Source organism: Mugil cephalus, chromosome 13, assembly GCF_022458985.1.
Source record: "Mugil cephalus isolate CIBA_MC_2020 chromosome 13, CIBA_Mcephalus_1.1, whole genome shotgun sequence".
NCBI classification, from domain to species: domain Eukaryota; kingdom Metazoa; phylum Chordata; class Actinopteri; order Mugiliformes; family Mugilidae; genus Mugil; species Mugil cephalus.
Window position 1 is genome coordinate 18,903,118 of NC_061782.1, and position 23,179 is coordinate 18,926,296.

Consider the following 23,179-nt stretch of genomic DNA (forward strand, 5'->3'; position numbering starts at 1 on the left):
CACCCAGCTGGTGTTGTAAAAACCAACAGCTGAAGTTGTGTGTTCGTTATGTCATGTGGGACTCTTTAAAGTGAAAAAATGCTTCCAGGAGGCAGATAAAGTCATGTTTACAGAGAGGAATGAAGCAATGGACGACGATCAATCATGTAAAGTGTCTTAACCTTAGTACAGGATGCCTACATTACACAGTGAATACACACTTCATACACTATTAGACATGCTATTAGCACAGAATCAATTAGCTCTTGACTCTTGAGGTCTCTTTATTGCTCTCTTGCAGGCCTACCTGTCTTGGGTTTTTGGGCTGCTAATATATTTTTCTCTTGAGGCTCCCATTTTCTTTGTGATGACACAAAATGCTCATATAAAGGAGATAAATATGCTATGATTAATGAGCTGAACATATCGGAATATATTTAAATTACCACTAAATAGTTATATATGTTTTTCAGTACTTGGTTTTAATTTGAAAAGGTCTGATTGCAAATGAAAAAAAAAAAAAAAAAAATTCCGTGTGTGAACTGAAGAGGTCAGCACAGTACACGTGTACACAGCAGCATAAGAAGATTAGAAAAGTGTGATCCAATCATTAGTCAGTTGACCCATTGGGAGATGAATAGGTTACTATTTTTGTTTTTATGGTTAAATAAATAAAAAATAAATAAAGTGTAACCCTTAATTCTCACAATCGGGAACTTGTTCCTGCTGTTTGGCCCATCTATTTGTTCACATAGTGGAGTGGGTTGCGCCCACAGCAAATTGGGGGTTAGGTGTTTGCTCAGGGCACATGGAGAGGGCGAGAGGCAAACCTGGGACCCTTCGGCCCCCAAGCGGCGCCTCTAACCACTACTCCACAGCTTATAATGATTTAAGCAAGTGTTATGACTAAGTTTAGCCTTTTTTGGTGCACCAATGCTTTCATGTTGCTTTACTTATTGGAGAAATACATCATAAAGTCGGGTTTTGTGAACGATCTGAGTTGAATTGGTTTTGTATTTGTTTATTATTTTCTGTCGGGAAGAGACGAGAAATAATGTGCTGAGGTGCTGCATGAACATGTCACCTTGCAGCTGCAGGCTTTTTACCCGTGACTTAAAGTAAAAAACAACAAATCAATAAATGAGCTACGTTGTCCTCTCTGCCCTCTGCCTGTGTCAGTGTTACTTTCCCTTTCCGCTGTCCTCCTGCCTCCCTCCACCTGTGTGTGTCTCAACCTCGTGTCATTTTCTTCTCTTCTTTCTTTGCTCTCATTATCTCCTGCACATACTTTCTCTTCCCCACCCTTTTCACAGAGAAGCCAGAGCTGTCAGGACATGCTGAGCAAGGTCTAATTCTCACTCAGGCTTGTCCCAGGGTGGAGCATGTCATGATTCATGACTCACACATGTGGATCTCTGTTGTGTTTGTCAACTATGTTCCTATACAAGCCTGCATTTGTGTGAGTGGTAACAAGTAAACAGAGACGGGAACATCATTTGCATGAATTGCGCCATCATTTTAACCTGGCAAGGGTGACATTTTCAACAAACACACACCAACAGTCACACAGAGTTTAACAATAATAAGTTTTAGTATGTTTGTATTGTATTTATTGTGAAGTTTGCATCACATTATGTGTGTTTCTTTAATTCCTAATCCAAAGCAGAGCTGGATAATGAAACATCTGGCAAATTGCGCAATTATTACACAAACAAGCTTGTCCTCCTTTCCTAAAATTCAAATATAAATGTGGTCTCTGCATTGCAAAAAAAAAAAAAGTCAGAAAATCAACCAGTTCAAAAAAGGAGACTCTTTATTGCATAAAAATACATAATTCATACTACAGCAGGAAAACAGTTGGGTGAGAGATACCCCATAGTACAGTACATACCCACACAGTGACTAACAATGGTTTAGAAAGCTGGTGCTAAAAACAGAGATTGATGCTCATTATCAATTAAAACTTCTACCAGATTAAAAAACATAGGAGCATTATATCTCGTAATTGTCTATGTAAACAACCTAAAAGAGGTCACAAAATAAAAGCATAAGTGGAAAAGCCTACAATCAATCGTCATCTCTTTTTTTCTCCCCCCACACAGCGTATTTTACTCAGAATCATTTAGTGTCAACTGGTCTTGTTTGGACGTGAATTTGCTCGCGACATGAACAGAGTCAGCCTAAGTCATTAAAACCAGACTGGCAAGTCAGACAGGACATTCAAGGATTGAACAACACAACACAGAAGAAGCTAAGGCACAGGTTTTACACACAGTTAAGTCTGAAGATTTTAGACCGTAGTCTCAGCGTCTCATTAAAATGGTCAGCCAGAGTGGTATCATCAGATATTATGGAGGTTATTATAAAATACACGTCTCATCATTCGTCTGTGGAAAAAATATAACTCAAATAAAAAAAAAAAAAATGAACTACTTTATTTAAATGAAACTGCTTTGAGGCAAAACACATGAAAATCCATGGAAGGTCTATAAAAGATTGACACAGCCTCCAGCTGTCACCTTTGTGTGTGACCATAATTGGACAACAAGGAGGAGCTGGGGATGAGAGAAGGGTGACCATCAGCTTTAGCTAACTCCCACAGTGGCTTCACTTGCACATCTGGTAGCTATGCCCATCTTTTAAATATAAAAGAAGTATATATGTATTATTCTGAAAAAAAACCCAGAACACTTTATTTGAATTTCCCTAATGGGGATCAATAAAGTATCATCGTATATTGTTCCCTTTGAACCAAAATGTTGACATCGTCATTAAACAAGGCAGCTCACACGAGTTTGAACCCTACTAAAAATGTACATTAAGGATTTTTACATTTACAAGGTCCAGAATAACAATTTTCAGTAGGTGAAAGCAAAAAATGTATTGTAAAGAAAAAAAAGACTATGTCAGATCAATTACCGGGCTGAAAGGAAAATGATCCAAATTTGCTTCCAGTAAAGAGCGACAGTTCAGAATGAAAACAAAACACGCACACACACACCTCTTCCTCTGTTTCATATCAGCCATCACACCGCTCCCTACCCGTGAAGTGTATTATTAATAGTGCTCACCACACTTCCGAATACAGCAACACAGCGAACTCCCACAGTTAAACCCCTTTGCTGGGAAGTGAATACAAAATCCTGGACACAAACAGCAGATAAGAAAAGGGACCGTTATACTGCATGTACATTTCTTTATGTGCAGACTACATTCAGCTTCTGAGTCCAAGTTTTCCTTCTCGCTTGCACACACTTATCGTAACACACGGGACAAAACCAAATTACGACAAAGATTCGACTTTGCGTGCTTTGCAAAATTTTGATTCTGGAGCACTCGTTTGTTGTAAAGACGTTTCAGGAGCTCAAATCAAACTACCACCTGTAAGTTAAGTGCACTTGGGTGATTTTGCATTTACAGTTAAAATGTTTATATAAATAGTAATATGTTTCATGTGAAAACAAAATGTGAAAACACATTTTGGAAGGTGCTGACTAAAAATATAGGTCTTAATATAGGTAATATGATAGGTAATATGAGGGGGGGTTCTGTTTGTGAACCAAATTTAACTGAACTGAGACTCATCTTCATCTTTGGTGAAATGGTACAGTGTAAAATAAAAAAAAGAAAGTTCAGCAGCCAGTACAGACGCAGCTCAGAGTGAGGAGTGACCGTAAAGGCTCTAACTGTGTGCAGGTTTTGCGTTTAGGAAGAGGTGTAGAGGTATTTGATCTTCTCCTCGCCGCGCAGGTGGCTCTCATAACGTGGCAGGCAGCAGAAGATGATGGTGCAGCCGAGGCAGACGATGGTGGCGCCCCAGCCGAAGCCGTAGGCCCACGTGTAGAAGTAGTCGCCCTCGTAGATCAAGGTCTCATTGAACTTGACGGGGTAAATGATCAGAGCGATCACCTGGACAATCACTGCAGACACAAAGATGAGGGGGGGAGAAAAGTTTCAGTTTCAGTTTTTTCACACGCAAATTTGGCTGAAATGTCGTGTTTTTATCAATTCATAAGCCGCAGGGGCTCGTCTGCTGGGTCAAGCAGAAATCAGCCTTGGCCTCCCATGACCCTCTCACCAGTTCACTGCTTTTTATTACTGAGAACTGTGAAACACCCCAAAAGAGCTGCTGTTTTCTACATCTGGCCCTACGTCGCTCAGATCCTTCAACGTGCCTTTATTCCTGCTTCTGTGACATTTGAGTACAAAGTGTTGACTTGCGCTCTACTATATCACACCCACTGACACGTGCCTAGATACCAAGATGATCATAATGCCATAACGTTATGCCCGCTCAGCGTAATTTCCTAACTTTATGGGTAATTGTCCGAAATTTGGCAAATGAGAGAAAAAAGAGAAGCAGGTAATGAATCAAATGACAATTTAGCACATATAAGAGGAGGAACGGTGTAACTCTCAAACACTGAAAACTGGAAAAATGCACCACCTGATCAGATCAGTTAGCGTCCTCCATGGAAGTAAAACATACCCATAAAATAATAAATTACATAAGGAAGACAATTTAAAAAAAACATTCTCATAAAACCAGGAAGCAGAACCCTGAGATACTTATTCAGGCGCGCAGCCAGCAAACAAACAAACGCCGACACTAACAGCAGGGCGTGAAAAATACCTTCACGACTGCATGTAAGAGTTGCATCAACGCATCAACATCTGTGAGACACACATGACTATTCGCAGGCGGTGATCATTCCTGGCACTTATTGTCAAAATTTCCAGACAGTTATACTTGAGAAGGGTGTGACTCTCTTTCATGCACTAAAATTCATTTGCATTCAGCCCCGAGTCGAGGCGTGGCAACCGGTGAATAACTCGATTTATACTCTTAATCTTAAAACAGGTTCGAGTTAGTCAGAATACAGCTGTTGACAGTTTATGAGAAACTGTTTCGTCAGCTCTTTATTCCAAGACTACACCGCAACTGACGCCACAGGAGATAAAGGATCCCAGTGACACTGCCCAGATACATAGCATTACTCTAACACAACTTGTCAAGATTTACACAAAATGCCCATGCTTCCCTTAAGTTCGACCACACGTTCTTTTAGAGCTTTTTGGAAAAAAACTGTATTTTATGAGTTTGTTAGCTTATGTTCAGTTCTAGTGGAGATCCAACACCTGTACCTATTAGATACCTGGGTGGCATTAGGAAAAAAATCTCTTTGATACGGCAGGAAGTTCAAACTAAGTAAATTCCCCTCCGGCTTGGCTCCGTTCCCATGTTCTCAAACTGTCTGTGGGGTGACTCAATCAGATAAAAGGACTAAACCAGCGGTCGTCACAGCAACGTCAGACAAAAGTAGAAAACATCCAAGTCACTTTCTTTTTCCACCACTCCTTTTTCTTTTTGTTTGTTTCTCCTCCTTTCAGGGTCAAGCAGGCACAAGTTGTCGCTTTGACTCCTTTTTCTGTGGAATTCTTACGTTCAGCCACAACAGCACTTCCTACGCTGCTCTTACACATTGTGTTAACCTTTCAGCATCTCCCTGACGTCCAAGTCTAACTCCCTTCACACCCCTCCGCATAAAGCGATAAGGAGGCCTCAGTAAGTTTTTGAGTCTCCACAGTTTTTGGCCGATACTTGACAATCCTATCCTTATAAAGTCATTGCGGTTGACTCACGGTTAATGAATATACAGAGCTAATAAAACTAAGACTTCCCTAATCCTTTTAGCTTTCTTCTCAGGTACTGCTTCACCCAACTATACAAATTAATTCCCAGATGTGTGAGTAATCGCTCTTGTGGAAATGTGGCATTTGTATGCACGTTATTTTGTGTGTGTGTAACTTACCAACAAGGAGCAACAGTGCTCCTGTGGCGACCAGAAGACCGGGGTTGACGTTACACATTCCCGCAACAGCGACGATGAAGGCGATGATGAGTATGATGAGGCCGATGAGCATAAGAGCAGCCACTGCCTGGGCCCAAGCTGAAATCAAACACACGTCACGTTAACGAGTGGAATACAAACATAAACTCGTACCTTAGGAACAGGAGGGTTATTTTTCAATTCAATCATCGAGTAACATTTTGGAGAAAACACTGGAACGTGTTTAAAACAATTTTTAAAACCCCTCTTTTGTCCATTTTCACTTTTAGAATTTCCATTTTTCTCTGACTATCCGAACATCTCAGTGCAGAGACTGTCTGATCTGATCTGAGTCGCCTTCAGTTATAACCAACCACTCAAAGCTCTGAGCAGCAGTCAGCGCTGTCAGGAGCACCTTGGATAATTTCTCTGCCCTCAGTTTTCCCTTTCAGGCTACAGACAGACCAGCCAATCCTTTTACCGGCTGCTGTGTGGAGAAATGCAAACACATTTTGTTATATTTGCATTTGCCATTTATATTATCCTAAAATGATGCATGGAAATAACTCCGTGGTAAATACCAAGACTACGTCTTGTTGACAGGTATTTAGTTATTGAGTGTGTGCTTTACTACTACACAAGCCTGTTTCCTTGCTTTGTTACATTGATATATTACTCAATCGTCCACTTCTGAAACCAGGTGCGAGAACAAAGCCCCCCAACATCTGCCAGATGCATTTCATGTATGACTTTGTTAAAAAATATCTGACTGTGACGAGTCAGCGTGTAGTCTGCTCTTAAACTGCATGCAAGCCTCAGCAAATAAATGAGTCATGAATTGCGCGGTGTCGCCTATTATTATTATTATTATTATTGCTGTACCACTGAGGGCTTGAACTCATGACAGCACAGTCGTTAAGGTTAGTGACGATCAGGACAGCGCGACAGATTGCCTCCATCTCACACACCCGCCACACCCTTAACAGCAAGTCACTTCTCTGCCTGTTGCGCAGACATGTAATTGTGTAATTATAGGGAAGAATAAAACACCTCCCACTGTGTGTTCGCTTTTCAGTCATTTGGAACATAAACTGGATGATGGATACCGAGTTATGAAAACTTAGCAGCATCAGAAACTCTGTTAGGAACATCCCGCGTCCCTAAAAACACACACTTGACAAGCATAAGAGTAAAGTAGAACTTCCAAAACACTTAGCTTAGTGTAAGTATACAGGTGGACTTTTTACACGCTGTCAAACCCAGGTCGCCGATACTGGATCCGTCCACACCCTAAATTATTCACAGCTATGTGTGTGCGTGTGTGTTCGGGTTAAGGCCAACCTGCCTCAGCCTGAGGCATTGCTGTTATTATACAAACATCAGACTCGTCTGACTGGTTGAATGCTCTCCTCACAGTAACGTGTTAATGTTAAAGCTTTTCAACTACACACTGTTGCTCTTGCTGCTAACTCCGAAGCCTTAAGCTAGCATGTCAAGATTACACCAAGTAAATCAGACCACGACACGGCGAACCTATCCAGGGTTCCCGTGGGGCAGAAAGAGGTTCATCCACAGATCAAGAACCACCGCTGCTCGAAACTGTTTTTCCATTAACGTTAATGAAGACGCTCTTAAGCTGTCGTCGTGCGTGCGTGTTTGTGTGTGGGTGTGAGGGCGCCAATTAAAATAATTAGACCTGAGCAAAAAGGCGAAGCCACACACGTAAATAAACAGTGTGATTTTAAATACTCCATCAGTGTTTGTTCTTATTGCCCCTCGTCTAACAGAAAGTGGCTTAAACCCAGGACGACGTGGGCGACGTGGCTAGGGAAGACGAGGGAAGGCGAAGGTTAGTAGCGTGAATTGAAGTAATCTGAGCTTCTGAAATGAGGACCAAACTCAGACACATCTGTAGTGGAAAATAAACAAGAAAGTTACCTAGCAACTGTCGCCAACAAAAAATATCAGCAATGAGCAAATTGCTTTATAGACTTTATGTGGATGACGCTATAGAGTTAAAATCGCACCATATCAAATAAGATAGACTTGGTAAGTATCTTACTTCATAAAGATCTAAAGTTTGAGTTTTCTCTACATAATCGATGGAATTATGCTTTAAGCAGTGTCCGGGCCCATAAACTAGTTAACTACATAGTAAATGAACAGCTGATGAGCCCATTTTTCTAATTAAAATGTCTACATTTCTTGGGAAAACAAAGGTCATGCTCGTTGCATTTCCACTGAATTTCGTGAAGTTCGTTCGTATTGTCTTCTAACAATGTAAAGACCTTGTTTGTTCTGTGCACAAACACATCTGCTTTGCTTCATTACACGTTTTGTATTCAACTTACAATAAGCACATATCTGGGTGTGTGCATGGGTGTGAAAGAATTTCTCATAAAGATGAATACAGTATCTATTTATCTTTATCCCTCTGTGAGTGTACACCCAGGCTGACTGTCGCAACCACTCTTACTTTGTGCCATCCAGCTGTTCAATGCCTGTTTCGCCCTTCTGATCAAGACTAAAGACATTTAACATTATCTCACGCACCCTGAAACCTGTTCTTTACTGCGGCTTCGCCCAAAGACTGACGTAAGTTTGACAAACACACGCTGACTGACACACGCTGACCCTTGCACGTGTATGATAAATGTGTGAGGCTCTTAATGGGAAACCTGCCTGATCAGCAACTACACAGAGGTTTGACTAACACTACAGAATGTACTGGGGGGTTTTTTGTATCTTGGTGAAAAAGACGTTTTCAGGGAAATTTATGAATGATTACTTTACTGACATTGGTGTCAGGGACAAATAATAGTTTCAGTCATGTTTAAAGTCAAATAAAACCAAAAACACATTAATGTCCATCTCTCAAAATGCGAGGACATGCTTCTTTTCTTTACCAATGACACATATACACTGGCTGAAATCGCTGTGCCGCTGATATTTTAAAATGATCTACACAGTTGGGTATTAACATAAAATTGCCCTTTTTTTCTCCATTTATTCATCACTACAGGGTTAAATGTCAGACCAAATGCCAGCTTAAGGCTTTGTACCCATGTGTACAGTGTTATGTCATGTCAGCCCATGGAAACTCATTTAACTCATGCCAGGACTCAGATTAAACCTGTAATTATATTGTTTTCTTATGTTTATCACCGCACCTCCATATCGTCATGGGCACGTTTAGTCCTGTTGCAGTTCCTGGGAATACAGTCTCCCCACCAATATAGGGAGTGTCCCAAAAAAAAGCTGATGTAAAGTTTGTTTGGCCCAGTTCCAACACACACACCATCCTCTATCCGTACACCAAATCAGAGCTCCTCATGTTTGCTTCCTCGGTTTTCAGAGCATCCCCACAAGTATTCAGGCCATGGGAACCGCAGGGCAAAAATGTATCCTGCAGTCAGCCAGCAGTCTTCTGGCAGCTGTGCTCGTCTTCTGTTTAACTACTCGAGTACCACTGAGAACGAGGAAGGCCTCGGCCAAAACAGTAGCACGGTTCAGACAAACAAACTTGGTCTGAAACATCAAAAGAAACCAGACTCAAGTGTCTGAAAAATACTCGTGCTTTCAGTGCTCACAACCTGGCTCTATGATAATGGCGTAGTGCCAGTCATAATTATGAGAACTGAACAAGGACATTTCTGCGTAATCAGTGTTTATTTCGCCGATAATTGTTTCCGTTTGGACTCAGAGCAGCTGTCACAAAGCCGAACGAGTTCACACGATCTGAAAATGATCTCAATTAACGCTGCAGCTAAGGATTGTTTTCGTTTCATGCCTCACACTCACTAACTAGTAGATTTAAAAGTAAATACTGGAACACTTTCCGTCGTGATTTCCAGAGGTGACGGTCAGTGTGTACTGGTGCGTGAATGAAAATAGAAAAGTGCCACAGAAAAAAAAATACATTCAGATCTGTGGTTAGTTCTCAGGTTGTGTTAGGTAGTGTTGCGCAGCTGCATGTCTGTAGCTTAGCTGGGCAACATCAACAGTCTGATAAGCAGAACAATACCGTCTTTGTCGGTGTAGGGGGCGCACAATATACAACCTGAGCAGGAAAGGGAGTGAGAGAACAGGAGTCCTGCCTGTTCGCAGGCATTGTTCAGCACTCCTGTGTGTGTGTGTGTGTGTGTGTGTGTCAATGAGTTGCGTGTCTTCGGTTGGACCTTACACACATGCTATACCATGTCTACAAATAGTCGTATCTGTGTTAAAGACTCATCTTAAAATCTGCTTCTCCTGAGGGGAACAAAAACTATCTGAAATATTCCAAAAGTCCCCGATTGCTTCACAAGAATCCACCAAGCCCTTATCTGTGACAAATAGCATGAGTGTTAGCTGTGCCTAAGTAGCTGCCGTAGGAGCACGCCTGTTCAAAAAATACAGTAAAATAAAGGTGGTTAAGTAAGTGGAAGGAATGGACATATGATTTAAGGAGGTATTGTAAGTGTGTACATGTGAATGTGAATCAGTCTGATTGGAAGTGTTTTTAAGGAATGATTTAACGTGACAGTAGATGAGTTTTAGAAGGCTACCAAACTGTGGACATTTGTATGTTTTATACATGACTTTTTAACTGGACCTGTTCCGATTAAGTATTATGGATTTATTTCACTGTTACTGTAACAATACAGTCTGTAGACCTGTTCCCTCTCACCGCTTAACTTAGCTTGCATTGATAAAATCTTAAGATGTGGACATGACAAAAGAAAGGAAAACTGAGTAACCCATTCTTTCCTGTTTGTACAGCTGCCTTCTTCCACGTTTGAAATTATTTTTTTGGAAAGAATTCTCATTGTATTACCTTTTGTTTGTTTGTTTTTTGAAGTTAATATGTGGGGAAGAAGGATGTTATGACTTGTTATGCGTCACTTCCATAAAGCCTCTCCTACTCTCTGCTGTATTTGTCCAGGCTGAATATGATAAAAGAAGAGTTAATGATAGACCAAAGTTCATTCTGCCTGACCGATAGACTACAGGCCTCCCTTATCCCTTCAGCCTGGAATGTTTTAGAGGTCGATTCCCTACAAGTTGACCAACGTGTGCACAAAGACACACGCAGTGGGGTCGTTAAATGTATCCATTATTTATCCACTGGTATTAGTGAGTTTCGGTAAGCTATTGTGTTTTCTGTGAGGTGTAAATTGACACTTACGGTACTCCATGAGCGAATTGCAACGCCAGTCGTCATTCCTGCCCCGGCAGTTCTCCCACATACTGGCGTAGTGAGACTTGGCGTCCTCGTCTTCGACCCATCCCGACTGCGCGGCGATGGCGATAATGTCAAAAATAATGGCGAAGAGCAGCAGCAGGGGCAAGATCCACCTGCATCGAGGGTAGGCGATCCCACAGCGAAACATGATCAGGATAAGAAAGCGCGGAGCGGGACGGAGAGAATTGCAGGCAGCGGGAGTTGTAGTCCGTCTGGTTCTACCGACCGGTGTCTTATGCGTCTTAGCGCAGAGTGTCGCTGGGTGAGGTGTGGATAGAAGATAAAAGCCTCGGCCCCACCCGAGAGTGTTATGCAGGCGTTTACCAGGTTTTGGACCCGAAGGGCAGGGCTTGTTTGAGTAACAGACGCTAATCCAGGTCCAGCCCCATTCACTGGGTCGTATTACACACCGTATAAACGCAGACTGTGACTCTTGAGGCGTATGCGCCTAAGGTGGGCCCCGACACACTCAAATTATTTCCAGTGTAAAAGTTTCATTGTTCATCTTAGTTATCACAACAAGTTGGGGTGTGAGAAAGTGCCTGGGATGAGATGAGACATCGAAAACGAGAGTACACCCAATGTGGTGACAACATGATGCAGTGCGATAAATGACCACAAGACGGCAGCCCAGCGCATTTCAACACCTATCTATCTATCTATCTATCTATCTATCTACAGTGGGGGAAATAAGTATTTGATCCCCTGCTGAATTTGTAAGTTTGCCCACTTCCACAGAAATGATCAGACTCTGGTTTTTATGGTTGTTTACTGGTTATGGGTATAGACAGAATATCAGTCGAAAATGCATAAAAAACACACAATCTAAAAGTTATAAATTGTTATGTATTTTATTAAGGGAAATAAGTATTTGATCCCCAAGCACAACACAAGTCAGTACTTTGTAGAGAAACCTTTGTTGGCAAGCACAGCGATGAGACGTTTCTTGTAGTTGGTCACCAGGTTTGCACACAGCGCAGGAGGGATTTTGGCCCATTCATCTTTACAGACAGTCTCTAAATCCTTCAAGTTTCTTGGCTGCCTCTTGGAAACTCGGAGCTTCAGCTCCCTCCACAGGTTTTCGATCGGGTTAAGGTCTGGAGACTGACTAGGCCACTCCATGACCTTAATATGCTTCTTCTTGAGCCACTCCTTTGTTGTCCTGGCAGTATTTTTTGGGTCATTGTCATGTTGGAAAACCCACCCACGAGGCATCTTCAGTGTTCTTGCTGAGGAAAGAAGGTTTTTGTCCAAGATGTTACAGTACATGGCTGCATTCATTGGCCCCATAATGCGGTGAAGTTTCCCTGTACCCTTTGCTGAAAAACACCCCCAAAACATGATGTTTCCACCTCCATGCTTAACCGTGGGTATGGTGTTCTTTGGGTCATACTCACGTTTTTTCATCCTCCAAACACGGCGGGTCGAGTTAATGCCAAATAGCTCAACTTTGGTTTCGTCAGACCACAGCACTTTCTTCCAAGCCTTCTCTGAGTCATTTAGATGTTCACTGGCAAACTTAAGGCGGGCCTGTACATGTGCCTTCTTGAGCAGGGGGACCTTGCGGGCACTGCAAGAGTTCAATCCATAACGGCGCAGTGTGTTGCCAACTGTTTTCTTGGTGACGGAGGTCCCAACTGCTTCCAGATCATTAACAAGCTCCTGCCGTGTTGTTTTAGGCTGCTCCCTCACCTTTCTCATCATCATCCTCACTCCATGAGGCGAGATTTTTGCGGGGAGCTCCAGACCGAGGACAGTTGATGGTCCTTTTATGGGTCTTCCACTTGCGAATAATGGCACCAATAGTTGTCACCTTCTCACCAAGCCTTTTGCTGATGGTTTTGTAACCTATACCAGCCTTGTGCAGGTCTACAATCTTGTCCCTGACATCTTTTGACAGCTCTTTGGTCTTGCCCATGGTGCTGTAGAAGTTGGAATGTAAGAAACTGATTCTTAGAGCAGGTGTGCTTTATATACATGACGAGTTAAGATCAGGAGTATTGGTAATTAGTTGACTGAGCACAGCTGTGTGCCACATGCGCACCAGCCAATCTGTAGGAGCCTGAATTCTAAGTGAATTGTTGGGGATCAAATACTTATTTCCCTTAATAAAATACATAACAATTTATAACTTTTAGATTGTGTGTTTTTTATGCATTTTCGATTGATATTCTGTCTATACCCATAACCAGTAAACAACCATAAAAACCAGAGTCTGATCATTTCTATGGAAGTGGGCAAACTTACAAATTCAGCAGGGGATCAAATACTTATTTCCCCCACTGTATCTATCTATCTATCTATCTATCTATCTATCTATCTATCTATCTATCTATCTATCTATCTATCTATCTATCTACCTTCTTGTGCCAATTGATACTCATGTTAAGCTCTGTGGATGTACTGCAGATTCCTATTTTAAGGTTTGTCAGTCAGACTTTGACAGCTCTCATGACACGTTGACAGCTGTCAAGACGATGAACTGAGAGAAGAAAACACGTCTGCCCTCAAATAAAACAGATTCTGATGCAAAGCCCCAAACAACAGGCAAACTGTCCCCGCATGCCACCATGTAAGTGCTAATGCACTGTTGTCCACAGAGGGGAGACAGTAGGCTGTCTTTGTTACATTTACCATACAACCTGGTTCAGATTTGGTGCTCAGATGAAGTTTGTGTTAAATATTAAGGGGGGACTGATATTACAAAGGGAGCAGGTGTCACATTTTATATTCTTTGAGCCAAAAAAAAAAAAAACTAACAAAAAAACCACCAAACAAACGAAAAAAAAAAGAAACAAAAAAACATTTAAGATGATAAATGAAACATGGACATCGGATAACTTTGCTTTGTGGACATGAGCAGAGATTATACAAGAAAGCCACATTAAGATATAACGAGACTATTATAAGGTAAGTACAAGACACAGGATATAACGATGTTGTTGAGTTGAGTTGAGATCCTAAATTGCCTTCATGTAAATTCCTTTTAAAAGCGCCACATACACACATGCAGCTCCAGCAAAGCTTGTTGCCTGAGTGCAGCTTTATGTGCTTTTAGTCTCTTTATTTTCTCATCAGAGTAAATGTAAGCATAGAATGACACGAAGATATGAATCAGTACAATCATGGTTTTATCTTGTGAAAAGCATTCCAAAGAGCGGTTATCCATGAGATGCCAAAAGCGAATGATTAGAAAGATGATCCAGTCTTGTCCAACTGGTTCTCTCTAACATAACAGGATACATTTCGATATCAGTCTTAACTTCCTGACTGGGTCTAGATGAGGAATTTTCTCTCCTTCAATCTCAGCTAACACTTCACACCCTCCTGGTAATCCATTATATCTCTGTCCTCTCTTCCTGTCCCCGCTGCCCTCACTTCCACTCAGACGAGAAGTCACGCTGATTAAAATCTGCCAAATTCTTGTCGCATTAGTTGGCTGGTTTCTACTACTGCCTGAAAATGTTGCACTTTTTTTTTGTAAAGAAGTCAATGCCCAATGTTGACAAGCTTTGTAATGTGCATTATTTATTTCAAGACATTTTTTACTTGGGACCCCACACCTTTTTCCTGTTCTGCCCTGCTTTATTTATTTTGGAAGCAGGGCTTCTTAATAAAATGTAATGCTGTTAGTTGAGCTGACAGAGAGACTGAAATTGCAATGGCCGAGCTTTGAAACTATTTGGATTCTAGGCAGTCAAGTGCAGATTGTGAACTTGGAAACTTCATCAAATGGTTGCTAAAAGCTTTCTTCTACTGTCAGTGATACTCACTGATATCTTGATTCCAAATAGGATAGAGTGAGAAGAAAACAGAAAGCAAGCATTTCCTTTTTTTCCTTTAAAATGCTGGGCCCCTACGTCTCTCAGAGTCCCATCTACTCCTGTAGTTGACCTGTCTGAATCAGAGGACAGGGTTGCCATTACCACTGCTTTGCCTGGACGATCTGAAGTCCTGGAATATAACGAGCAACCTGTACATGTTCAGTATGACAACTAGAAAATTCTTTATGGCAAAGAAGCAGAGCATTTGGTGGAAGACTTTGAAGTGGAACATGACGGTGAGCCTGACCACCAGAAAAGGGCCATCCTGGATGAACAAGGCCTCCACGATGCTCCAAATGTCAGTGCTGTGTTTAGACAAGAGGGAACCCTCCTGGACTCCCGGACTGACATCCTCATCTTGCTTGGAGTTCACAACTGTTCAAAAGAAAAAAAAAAAGAGGTTTCACTGGTGTTCTTTTAATGACATCATCAGTGACACCGTCAGTTTTTTTGGCCATTACGTGCCATCAGTTATTTACATCAAGGCCTTTAACTCCTACTGTGATCACAGTATATAGCTATTGCTTTAATATTTTTAGATAGTGGTGACGGAAGACAGGAACTAATGGGGCGAGAGACAGGGGATGACAAACAGCAAAACCTGTGGCCTCAGTTTATGGAGTGGACCAATAACGGTAGATGTGTTCACACATTCTGTCTCTATTCTTTCTCGATCAGCTTGGGCTAGTCCTGCTGCTCCGTCCTCTTCATCACTTCGGATTTCCCAAACTGCCAACTTCGACTTTACTGTTCTTGGCCAGTCATCTGCTTTTCTCTTTCTCAAACACTGCCAAGTCACCATTGTCACTCTTCCTTTCTCGTCCACCTCAACCTGCCACTCCAGGGCTCCCTGTCCCTATACTCTACATTCATCTGAGTCCCACTTCATTAAATATCCTTATTGAATTAAAACAGTCCAATAAGATTAAAAAAAAACAAACAGCTTCTGCAAAAGTTTGGAAAAGACAAAAAAATACATTATTTGTCAGACAAATGACCTTCAACACAATATTTGCAACGCTCAAAAGAAAAATGAACCCTAGAGGATTTTAACACGATCAAAAACTCCGGAACAGCTGCAGAGCTAACGAGTTGTTTCCTTTACCCTGGATGTTGTGAACATGTTGCATTTGTATGTCAGCACTTGGAGTGTTTACGAGGCGTTCACACTCAATGGACAAGTCTACTCTCGCACTCATAAAACAAGACCCACCCACGCGACTGACAGGAAGGCTGCTTCATTTGCAAACACAAATGAGCAGAGTCCATTCAGCCCAAGTGCTCTGTTGTGTTGCAAATGCGCTGTGATGGTAAAGGCACACACTGTAGTATCATTATTAATGTCCATTTAGAAATTATAGGGTTGTGTTATGAATAATTGAGATCATCTGGAAGGTTCTATTCCCTAGAACAAACTTGTGCGGGGCTTTCCCATCTTCTCAAATCCTCTCAGAGCTCAGTAAATCGACTCACATTCTTTATTGTATGAAAAACAAAATATCTGCTTGTTGGGTCTTGCATGATAGCGGTTTCCTGAGAACATGAGAGCTTGTTAATTCAACTTGGATTTCCCACATTGGATTCCCTTCACTGATAAAAACAAAGAGGAATACTGATTTCTTTTTGTGGGGCAGCGTGTGTTCTTTCAGAGCCACGTGTCTAAAAGTAGAGACATGTCCCTTTTCTGTGATAAAGTCCTCATACTTTATTAGAGGCCGGGGAAACGAAAACAGGCCCTTGGGTTAATGATTTGACAATGTTGGAGATACACTGTCACTGCTCTATCGACCCCACATACTGTATATCATTTTCACAAACAAACACACACACTGACCAGCCAGATGTAGGGGGAACTGCAGCATGCTCCAGGTCCACACAGCTAGGATGATGTAGACCAGCTGAGGACTGCTCTCTCTGCAAAGAAACGCAAGAGTTTGCCTATTTAGGTTTATTTCTTCTACTCTGTGTATGGTAAATGTAAAATGTGTGTGTTTGTATAAGGCTCTGTCTAGACCAGGGATGGGGAATGGTCACCCTATGCACTTGGGTCCTTATCACCCACAAACCCTGACAACGCACGCACTCTGAAAATAAAATACTGAAATGTTATTTTAATAACTAACAACATGATCCACCCACTTGACATCTGACAGCGTCTCACTGGTAAACTCCAGAATGTCTGCCGCGGTGCCAACAAAAATTAGAAGAAGCTGAGACAGCTCATCTCTTGTGACCCCACCACCCAGTGGTAGGAGCCACTTCCCCAAAATGAGGAGGATGAGCAGGATCTGGTGAAGAGCCAGGATCCAATCATTGGAGCAGACGGTGTTAAAGATCTGGTTTACACTCTGGAAGAGAAAGAGAGATCATCAAACGTTTATTTGATTAGTTGTAACATTGCGTTTGTCAAGCTTTTCATTAAAATAAGCTTGACTTCCTACGTCCTACTGAACGTTGAGCCATTATCCAATAAGTCATCACATAAGAAAACAGGAATTCAACCTTCCCTCCAACAGCAACACCAAACCAACAATGTATTACATTCCCAATTTCATATGATCCAGTCCTAAATGCAGTACTCAGGGGAACATATAAACATGGAGGCACAGGATGCGGAGGTGAAACTCAAAACTAAAACCACTCACAAAGTGATAACACGAGAAATCATGGCACAAGTAACGGCAACAGAAATAATTTGAGCCTAAGTAAATGTTTGAGCCAAGAGTCTTCATTTCCTGCAGTGCACATACTGTGTTAGATGACATGGTTAGTCATCATATGCTGGAAATTCAGAATTTTATTACTCCTATGATTATGATAAACCCATTCTGCAGTGTAAGTGGTTATCGAAAACCACAGCATGAACTAACAATAATTTTCTTTAGAACTAGACACATTTCCACGTCTAGGAAGTGTTCAGCATTCTTCGATCTGTGCTTGTCAGCTTTCTATGAAATAAGCCTTGCTTACCACAAAGGCTGAAAACCAGTGGTAAACCAGATGTTCCTCACAAAGTGAGCACAGTTCTTTTGGAAAAAAAAAGGCATAAAACTTTCCTGAAAGCTGCACACAGGAAAAAAACACAGGTAAAACACACATGTACAGTCGTTCGGAGCTATTTTTAGCGGCGGATTTGGTCCACTCATGAGCGTTTACAGCAGCAGGAAGGTCAGTATGCAACGGACTCAGGATAAACAACAATACCCACATTCTTCATAATGAAAGCCCATGTCAGCCAGTGTGACGCTGTGACTATTTTACAAATACTTGAGATAACGGTGAAGGTTTATGGCTCCAATGAATAAGCAAATTAGGCTCTGACAATGTATATATCGTTATTCCCGTCACTCATTTCAAGTTTAAATGGGTTTTGTTGACAATAAGAAAAATGCAATCAAATATAGCCACACATATCCTTCAATGACTTCATTATGTCACAAGGCTTGGACAATAGCTGGGGCACGGAGCCAGCTTTTAGAGGTATGTCTGACTAAATTTTTATCTTAATGTGGTGGGGGTCAGGCTGTTTTTTGTATTACTCAGTTCAGATCCTCCCATTGTTACAGTTCACACGGTTCACACACACACAGTTCAGGGCATTTGTGTTTACAGTGAATAGCAGAAAGTCTGTTTGCCTGAGTATGATTTATTCATGGTTGACTATTCACCACATTCTTTGACTGAATTGCTGCTGTGGTTTTAAATTAATGAACCAAATTAATTAATGAACATTGTACATGTACATTGTGCATTATATGTTCATCTACCAAAAAATGAATGTCCATATTATGGACATTCATTTTTATCGCTGAAATTACTTTAAAAATATAACTGTAAGTTTTTTGTCACGTCTGTCTCACATCATCAGAAGCAAAGCAATTATAGTGATAATCATTATACTGGATAGTTTTTCTAAGAAAAAGGACTTATCTATCTGGTAGAGTGTTTTTCGTTCTATTTATAAAAGTGCAAGTTTTTTGTTTATATTACTGACAGATTGTTTCATTCAGCTTGTCTGAATTTAGTGAAGTTCCACAGGGATTGGGTCAAGTCTACAATTTCTTTTAATCCTTCCGTCTCTACTCCGTTTTCATCTTATGTATCTTTCAACCTTCCCGTGCTGGTAATGTACACTCACCGGCCGCTTTATTAGGTACACCCGTTCAATTACTTGTTAACACAAATAGCTAATCAGCCAATCACATGGCTGCAATTCAGTGCATTTAGGTATGTAGAGGTGATGACCTTGAACGTGGTATGGCTGTTGGGGCCAGACAGGCTGGTCTGAGTATTTCAGAAACTGCTGATCTACTGGGATTTTCACACGCAACCACAAGGGTTTACAGAGAATGGACCGAAAAAGAGGAAATATCGCGTGAGCGGCAGTTGTGTGGACGAAAATGCCTTGTTGATGTGAGAGGTCAGAGGAGAATGGGCAGACTGGTTGGAGATGATAGAAATGTGGCGTAAACAACATGAAAGCATGGATCCATCCTGGCTTGTATCAACGGTTCAGGCTGGTGGTGGTGGTGTGATGGTGTGGGGGATATTTTCTTGGTACACTTTGAGCCCCTTAGTACAAATTGAGCATGGCTTAAATGCCACAGCCTCCCTGAGTATTGCTGCTGACCATGTCCATCCCTTTATGACCACAGTGTACCCACAGTGCACCCATCCAGGTCCAACCTTTTACTAGCAAGGTGTACCTAATAGTGGCCTGTGAATGTATTCGCGAAGCCTGTGGCCTCTCAGGTCTTGCTAATTTATTGCCTTGATGTCCAACATTCTTTGCTACCTCCACCAAAGATTTCTTTAAACTTTGTTAGTAGCACAGTTAATTGAAGACTTCTACAAGTTGTCTAAAACAAAATCCACAGATAATGGGGAGATAATGGCCTGTATATATAGAAAGAGTCTTTATCTGTCTACACTGGTAAGTTCTTTCTGAATTGTTTAAACGCTGAGACCGCATCTGGACTTCCGATCCACTGATGATAGTGTTTTAACTGGAAATCAAAGAGTCTGTATAAAAACCTCTTCCACATAAATCTCCTTGGAGATTTCAAATGACCATACCAGAAATCCTGTTTAGGATTCAGATAGCCACTTTGTTTTAAGTGATTTAAATAAAGGGATTATCAGAACCTTAAATCAGAGCCTTTTCCCAACTGTAGAGCTTGGCAGAAATCATTTGGGACTAGGTTCACATTCGAAGAAACAAGTTTGAATGTAAAACAGAAAGAAAAGCTACATGTGCTTATAGCAAATACAGAAGATGCCAAAATGCAGTGCATGGACAGAACATTTTTTGTGTGAACCATGAGTCTTGAGGGTCAGATGATTGGGTTAGCTGTGGTTTAAATTCTGAAGTTATACATGTTGTGATATATCAATCCTGCAAGCAGTTTCCACGAAACACAGCTTGTAATCATTATAACTCATAATGACAAAGCCATGGAAATATTTGCATGTCAAGGGACTTGCTCAACATTTTCAGCTCTTTGCTTTTGGTTGTGTCTCTTTGTGTTAGCCCTGCTATAGACTGGTGACCTGTCCAGGGCATGCCCTGCTTCTTGCCCAGTGACAGCTGGGATAGACTCCAGAGCCCCCATGGCCCTCCAGAGGACGTTTGGTTGCAGACTATAATGAATAAACACTAGTGACAGAGAAAACGGGCAGGAAAAAAAACATGCAAAGACAGGAAGTAAAACAACCCACAAGGGAAAACAGGGAAAAGAAACTTATAAACCCACTCGCTGTGACCCCATAACACCAGTAAAAGCCTCCAACTGCAAGGTTTGTAGTTTCCAAAGAAATACAAACAAAAAAAAAACATATCAAACAAGAATATGATTCAGTCAATCTTACGGCCAGGTAGTCGATTGTGGCGTTTTTCATCACCATGGACTCGTTCAGGTGGATCACTCGACGCAAATTCTCCCAGGAGTTGAGCTTGTTGCACTGAAAAAAGTTGAAAGATGCTTCAGTACTTTGAGTTACACAAACTGCTTTTACTTTTTAGTTATGCGACATTCCCCACGCCCAACAACATCTGTCCATAGATTATATATTTGCCAAGTTCAATTGGAAATATTGTTTCAAGCAGTTGCAAACTGCGAAAGTATCTTTGGTTCTGGCAAGGAGTACCTGTGGGTCACTAGATTTGTCTTCCTGGTGGTTGAGCTCCAGGATCCAGATGGTGGGAATGATACTTAACAGAAACACAAAGATAGGTGGAGAAAACCTGCAAGACAATCAGCAACAATTTATCAACACTCCAGCCTTATTCAATAATAATAATAATAAATTAAATGTCCATGTAATGTTGATCTGTGAATATTACCACTTGTAGAGCAATAACACCCAAATGGTGATTATTCTGAAGGACGATGTGTTGTGACTATTTTGCGGACATATGCACCAAATAAGCATGTTACGGTTACATTTGGAAATTATTCATAGAGTAGGGAATCAGCATAGCTCTCCCTACATGATAATGGTATCTTGGTGTCATATTTTATTTCAAGCAAAAAATAATAAGTGCGTCAGTTAGATGTATAATTTTTCAATTGTTCAACTTTTTTTTTCTTAGATTTGTCTGATACTGAAGAATACGTTGGACCATTCCTCACAGCCCCGCAAGTAAGTATGTGATGCTCACGTTGTTTTCATATCTCTCCTCTGGGTACTCCCACAGAAACTGTTCTTCCTGGCGAGGCTTCCTAATTAACCACAAATATTTGTTTTGCATAAACCTGAGCACGGGGCCTGAAATGAAAGATCTCTTCACTACAATAAAGTGAATGAATTTGCAGGTTCAACACTCAAGGAAATTAAAATATGCTATATGCTATTTTTAGGAGATCGATTGAATACATGGAGGAAGACTGTTTGGGGAGGCTGAGTTCCTGGAGGTAGGGGTACCACCCCATCCTCACTGTCCCAGGATAGTTTAACAATAGTAGCAGAGCGACATTCAGGATGCGGGGAGCTCAGGGATTTGGGGGGAAGGGATAAGGTCTGGAGGGGAAATGACAAAAACTTAATTTATTGTGTGTTACTGCACAACTATGAAGCAAAGAAAATGTGTGCAGAAAAAAAATAGCGCAGAGAGTTAGGCAGATTAATGCATCCCCGGTTATATTATAATTACAATGTTACTAGAAATATTTAAGCATGCATCACATACCATTTGTAATCCTGTCCCTTTCGTTGCCTCAGCGTTATTATCATTTCAACAACAAGCGGTAAAAACAGCAAAGTCAGCAACCAGTAAATGGGGTCTTTCTTCACCCATGTCACCCTCCACACTCCGATCAGGGACAGCAGGATGAATAAGCCCCTGGTGATGATCGCACACAAAAACTTGAAGAGGACCATCACGCCGACTGGTCGCTGTCCAGCTGTTCAGAACACAGAGAGCCGGTGACTGCTACTCACACGGGGAGCAAAAATGAAAGAAAAGTGGATTTTTGAAACAATTCACCAAACTTTAAGTCCCGCCCAGAGAGAAGGTCCCATCCTGTTTCCCCCGGCAGGCGATCAGATACAGGAGAGTTATGGCGCTGCGATAAAGTCTTAGTCTGCTGCAGTTCAACGCCGTCACCGAGAGCTCATTGGGATTTTTTTGAAAACGATTTATGTGTGACATCCTGACTTCCGCTTAACACAAGATCTAGAAGTGTACAGGAGATGGCAGCATCACATCATTGCCTCGTTTAGGCAGTCACAAGTGCAACAGCTGGTTTTAGCTCGCAGCCCACATGAACGCTTTTCCAGTCAAATCCAGTGTAACCGGTGGTGAAATGATCTCAAAGGTTATTTTAATATTGATTCCAAATGTTAACGTCACCGTGAAACATCACCGCATAACCACACATCATTTATTGTTAGGCTGCGTATTATTTCATATACATGCATATTACAAGGATACGATCTTTATCTTTACTGAAATATGGATTTATTAATAAATAAGGAAATAAAAAGACAAGACAAAGTAGTGAAATAATAAGAAATGAATACATGCATTTTGAGTTATATGAACAGGCAGGTCGATAACAACATTTCATAGAGGAAATAGGCTCATAGATCATCATTAAATCACAAGATTCAAATTGTACGTTTCCTTTGTTTCACTGTTGTGTGTCACACAACATTGGAAAACTATGCAAACGTTCAAAGGTATCACATGCATAAATAACAGGCAAAGTTTTGAGGAAACAAATGCAATGTGTAGTTTTTTTGTTGTTGGTCATTGATCAACGCAGAAAAGACAAATTAAACAATATTGGAATCGTCAAACTGTTTTTAATATCCTGGAG

At 41.2% G+C, this 23,179-nt stretch overlaps 2 protein-coding genes across 2 annotated transcripts; both read right to left on the minus strand.

The window, feature by feature from the left end:
- Positions 1-1,774: 1,774 nt before the first annotated feature.
- Positions 1,775-11,358, minus strand: LOC125018854 (p53 apoptosis effector related to pmp22). Its single transcript, XM_047603250.1, has 3 exons — positions 10,978-11,358; positions 5,793-5,930; positions 1,775-3,899 (listed from the first exon to the last, which is right to left on the minus strand). Exons 1-3 carry the CDS (start codon positions 11,180-11,182, stop codon positions 3,685-3,687), a joined length of 558 nt encoding a protein of 185 aa, XP_047459206.1. The 5' UTR covers positions 11,183-11,358; the 3' UTR covers positions 1,775-3,684.
- A 2,387-nt stretch (positions 11,359-13,745) lies between these two features.
- LOC125018414 (transmembrane protein 26-like) lies at positions 13,746-22,472 on the minus strand. Its single transcript, XM_047602271.1, has 6 exons — positions 22,048-22,472; positions 21,006-21,102; positions 20,727-20,819; positions 16,998-17,206; positions 16,693-16,772; positions 13,746-15,233 (listed from the first exon to the last, which is right to left on the minus strand). Exons 1-6 carry the CDS (start codon positions 22,236-22,238, stop codon positions 14,938-14,940), a joined length of 966 nt encoding a protein of 321 aa, XP_047458227.1. The 5' UTR covers positions 22,239-22,472; the 3' UTR covers positions 13,746-14,937.
- Between the last annotated feature and the right edge of the window lie 707 nt (positions 22,473-23,179).